We start from the raw sequence: 4,417 nt of genomic DNA, 5'->3' as shown, positions 1-4,417 counted from the left end.
TTGCTGACTATCAATGGATACAAACACTTTGGAAAACTGGTTGGAAGAATCTACAAGGCTAAACATACAGCTACCCTACAACCCAGTAGATATTCAAGAGGAATAAGTGCATTATACCCATCAGAAGGCATGTACAAGAATGTTCATAAATGCTTTATTCTTAATGTCCAAAATGAGGAAACAACCCAATATCCTATTCTTACCATAGCATACTACCTATAATGATAAGTACGAGAAATCAGACACAATAGTTCATACTGTTTAGTTCTATTTATAAGCAGTCCAAGAGGCAAAACTCATCTATGATGAAGTCAGAACAGCTGTCACCTGGGGACTCAGTGTTGTCTGTGAAGGGGCAGGTTGGAACATTCTGGGTGGCTGGAATTTTCTGTATCTTGATCTAAGTTTATGATTAGTCACTATACATTTTTAAAACCCTACTGAGCTGTATACTTCAGATCTGTGCAGTTTACTGTATGTATACTACCCCTCAACAGAAAAAATGTAAGTGCTTTAAATTTTCTGAAATCTGAAAAATGAACTTTACCTAAAGGTATGCCGGTAATATCTGAAATCCCCTTCATTTCCTCCTCATAAGGGCCAGGAAAGTTGCCAAGTAGACCAGGCTGAAAAACCAAATAAATTAACAATCATTCAACCCGAAGGGTTGCTTTGAGATTTGGTTCTTTTACATATAATTTGTTCTACATACTGCTGCCACAACAGGTGATCTGTTATTTTTAAAGATAATTTTACATCACGTAATTCTCAAAGATCTATGCAATATTCACTGTAACTCCTGCTTTTGCACCCCTAAGCTTATCTGTTCTCAGGTGATTCTCAGATAGTTTATATTTCACCCTATTCTCCAAAGAGACGGAACTGGAATAATTCCGCTTGGATGAACTTATATGACCCACAACACAGTAACATCACAATTAGCACTCCTCATCTCTACTCAAACTCACCCGCTAGCCATTGGCATTACGACCTTATTACTATTTCCTTCCCACACATCAAAAAATATGTATTCCAGTCATTCACGGTTAATAGCTGACCTTGGGCTAAGATGCATTACTGCATTTTGTCACAAACAATGGACACATAGGCAAATTCAATGGTGGACATCATACTTTTATCCTCAACTGTTACTATTCACTAACAATGAAACCAAGATTTAAGCCATAGCCTCTTGCTAAGACAATGTGTTTAAAACGTACAAGTCTCATTTTTCACCAGGTTGCTATCTGTGTGTAATGTGACCTAAGACATGATGTGTTTCCCTAGGAATTCAAAGCATTCTACAAGTGGGATATTCATTCCAATTTAAAAAACAAAAATGACTTATTGAACATTTGTTAACTATTTATTACATCCAGGCACTGCGCTTTACTTTACATACAATATGTCATTGACGCTTCAAAACCACCATAGATAATATGTTATTAGGAAATTCTCCCTGATGAGAAAGCTGAAGTTTCATAGGTTAAGAAACTTGTCAAAGGACACACAGCTAGTATGTGACTGATCCGACCTTAAAATCCAGTGTTTAAAGCATAAACAAAACCCCCAATGTTGTCTGATTACAAAGCCTGGGCACCCCTTGCATGTGGTCTTCCCTGCTGACATGCAGAGGAGAGGGCCTGGAGCACATGGGGTATGCGGGGTGGCAGCGGGGAGGGGGCTCTGCTGCTGCTGCCCCTGCCAACATGTATTTCAAGGGAGTCTGGTTAGTATGACCATAAAGGAGAGTCTTAATCAAAGGCTCAGAGACCATAAACATGAGGGATAGCAGATTTGGTGGTTGGCAGGTGCAAGTATCATAGGAATGACATGCCCAGAGCATCCAGCCTCGAGAACAATAATTCTCAACCAGGGGTGGTTTTCTCCCCAGGGGACCTTTGGTGACATCTAGACACATTTTTGGTTAACACAAATGAAGGGGTGACACTGGCGTTCAGTGGGTAGAGGCCAAGGATACTGCTAAACATCCTACAGTGCATGGAGACCCCCCACAACAAAATATTATCCAATCCCAAATGTCAGTAGTGCTGAGGTTAAAACATCTGCCCTAGGACCTTGGTCCTCCCCAGTCCTTTGCACCCTGCAGACTAGTGAGGGCCCCAGAGCCAAAACTTAAAGAGGGTGATGAGGCTCTCTCAGGGGGCTCTTGGGGCCAGGCCCTAGTTTTTCCATGGGTTCCACCTAAATGAAAAAAAGGGCTGAGAAATGGAGTCTCCTGCATGAGCAGGAGAAAAATGAAATGGTTTGTTGAGAGCATAACCACAAGAAACACGTAACCCAAGTGCGTTTCAATGGTCACAGCTATTGAGAGACTTCATGAAATACAGGGCTGGATGAGAAAAATCTCTAGATGTCCTGAGATACTAAGGCAAAGTACTTAAGAAAAAAAACCCCTAATTTTCAATAGTGAACTTGCAAACCCAAGTATATATAAGGGGAAGGAGATGTCATACTCCCAGATGACATAGGTGTAGTTTGCCCACTGCTCTGTAAAAATGTCCATACTTTTAAAAAACATTAAAGAGCAGTTAACTGCCCAAATTTGCCATGCTATTTTATGTCCTGTTACTCTAATATTACCAAGGCCCAGAATTTTAAATCCCTCTGAAGTTTTGATAGCAGTCTTGAATAAATACAAACATGTCCAAACTCCTTAGAAGAGGTTGTCAAATTATGCCTTTAAATAAGAATCACAGCCTTTTCTGAACTGTGGGTATGTTTAAAATTTATTGTGGGAAATAATATTTCTTACCAACTTTTGATCCACTATCTGCATAATTTTTCCACTTGGAACAAATGCATTTGCTATATTCTTCAGGGAATTCACAATAATCTTTAGCTGAAAATCAATCAATCAATCAATCAATCAATTAATAAGAGACATAAAGTGTTAAAATTAATATCGGTATAATGAAAAGAGATATAGACTTTCTGATTTATCTGTATGTAACTAAACAAAATAAGAGTTCTAACTGAAAATATTTTCAATTAGTGCATAAACACAATACATCTTTAACACGATTAACTAGTTAGATGAAGGTACATGATATAGAGAGAAACAGTCAAAGGCTAGCAAAAAAAGCAAACTACAGAGGAATGCCAACTTTTCACCTATTATCGTTGACTACAAACAACAGAAAAGTATCAAGCGTGCATTCTTAAAATACTTGGTGTGTAATTTCATGATGCGTACACTTATGAATGCAATTATATTCAGTAATGTCAGAAATAGAAAATTTAAAAATCATAGCATACCGCTGGTGCCTTGTCAATGATCAATTCCTGCCATCTCTTGTAGGGCGGTAAATCAAGATTTATGGTGTACCACGGAACTGGACCCCTATAGCTGTAATGAGAGGTGCATCATCTTGCAATGTTACAAGCATTTTTTTGATGGAGGTTAGATTGTTATATCTATCTCAATATGTTACAGACATATGCTTAATAACAATACAGAAGTCGGTACTCAAACCAAAATTTGCAAAAGCTCATTTTCCAGTGCTTCTGTCCTATGATGTATATATAATCATAAGTAGTTCCAGAAATATTAGAATATAATTAGACATTCTGGACAGTTAGTGTGAACTGGTGATATGAGAATCAGTTTTGGCTCTAGAGTTATATGTAACCTGAATTTCACCACTAGGAAATAACCTGCCCTTTTTTCCCCCTCTTATTCTCTGCAAAGGTTAAGTCTAAGCCAAGGCACTTCTCAAATTGGTTTCCCGGTCAGAATTCCCTCTTAGACAGTCTAACACTATTGCCAAATCATTGTCTCTGATGTTGGCTTCAATAAGATCACCTTTTAAGACCCCAAAATGACAACATGAATAAGCTTCCTATGATTGGTTTCAAGAACCTTCACTAGGCACTGCTCCATCTTACTGTTCCTACTATACTTCCTCTCCTCTCATTCTTCTGTAGTAAGTCCAAGTTCAAGCACTGTTTGATCATACCCATTCCCTAACTTTGTATTCATCAATTTACATAAAGCAATTTCTGCTACGAATAGACTGCAACGTCCATGCCTTTCCCTTATCAATGGACCTGGGCCCTATTTCTGGTAGATGAACTCTACAACAATTCTGTCACTATGGAAACATCTTCTGGCACTTGCTACTAAACTGAAATAGCCTCTAAACCCTTAGAGGTGCCATTCAGTGACTTATCAGCTTAAAACTATTCCTAAAAATAGCCAGCACTTGCTCCATTGTTGCTCTGCTCCAGAGAAGCATAAGGTGTACTCTAATATATGGGACAACATTACCAGGCTGTTAAATTAAAATATTATCCAGACTGGGCTGGCCGAGTGGCGCGTTGGTTAAGAGCTGGCTTGGGACGCCAGAGGGCCCCGGTTCAGATCCCACATATGAGGGCCAGTGACACTGCCCTC

General features: G+C 39.0%; 1 protein-coding gene across 1 annotated transcript in view; it reads right to left on the bottom strand.

Moving 5' to 3' along the window:
- The window catches only part of ASAH1 (N-acylsphingosine amidohydrolase 1), a 41,779-nt gene that overhangs the window by 10,967 nt on the left and 26,395 nt on the right, over nucleotides 1-4,417 (bottom strand). Inside the window, exons 3-5 of the mRNA XM_019664786.1 lie at nucleotides 3,280-3,370; nucleotides 2,777-2,863; nucleotides 548-626 (exon numbers count right to left, since the gene is read on the bottom strand). Of these exons, the coding sequence (XP_019520331.1) occupies nucleotides 548-626; nucleotides 2,777-2,863; nucleotides 3,280-3,370 (257 nt within the window). The remainder of the gene's footprint in view (nucleotides 1-547; nucleotides 627-2,776; nucleotides 2,864-3,279; nucleotides 3,371-4,417) is intronic.

The sequence above is a fragment of the Hipposideros armiger genome, unplaced genomic scaffold, assembly GCF_001890085.2.
Source record: "Hipposideros armiger isolate ML-2016 unplaced genomic scaffold, ASM189008v1 scaffold_430, whole genome shotgun sequence".
NCBI classification, from domain to species: Eukaryota; Metazoa; Chordata; class Mammalia; order Chiroptera; family Hipposideridae; genus Hipposideros; species Hipposideros armiger.
This window is presented reverse-complemented; position numbering and strand designations above follow the sequence as displayed.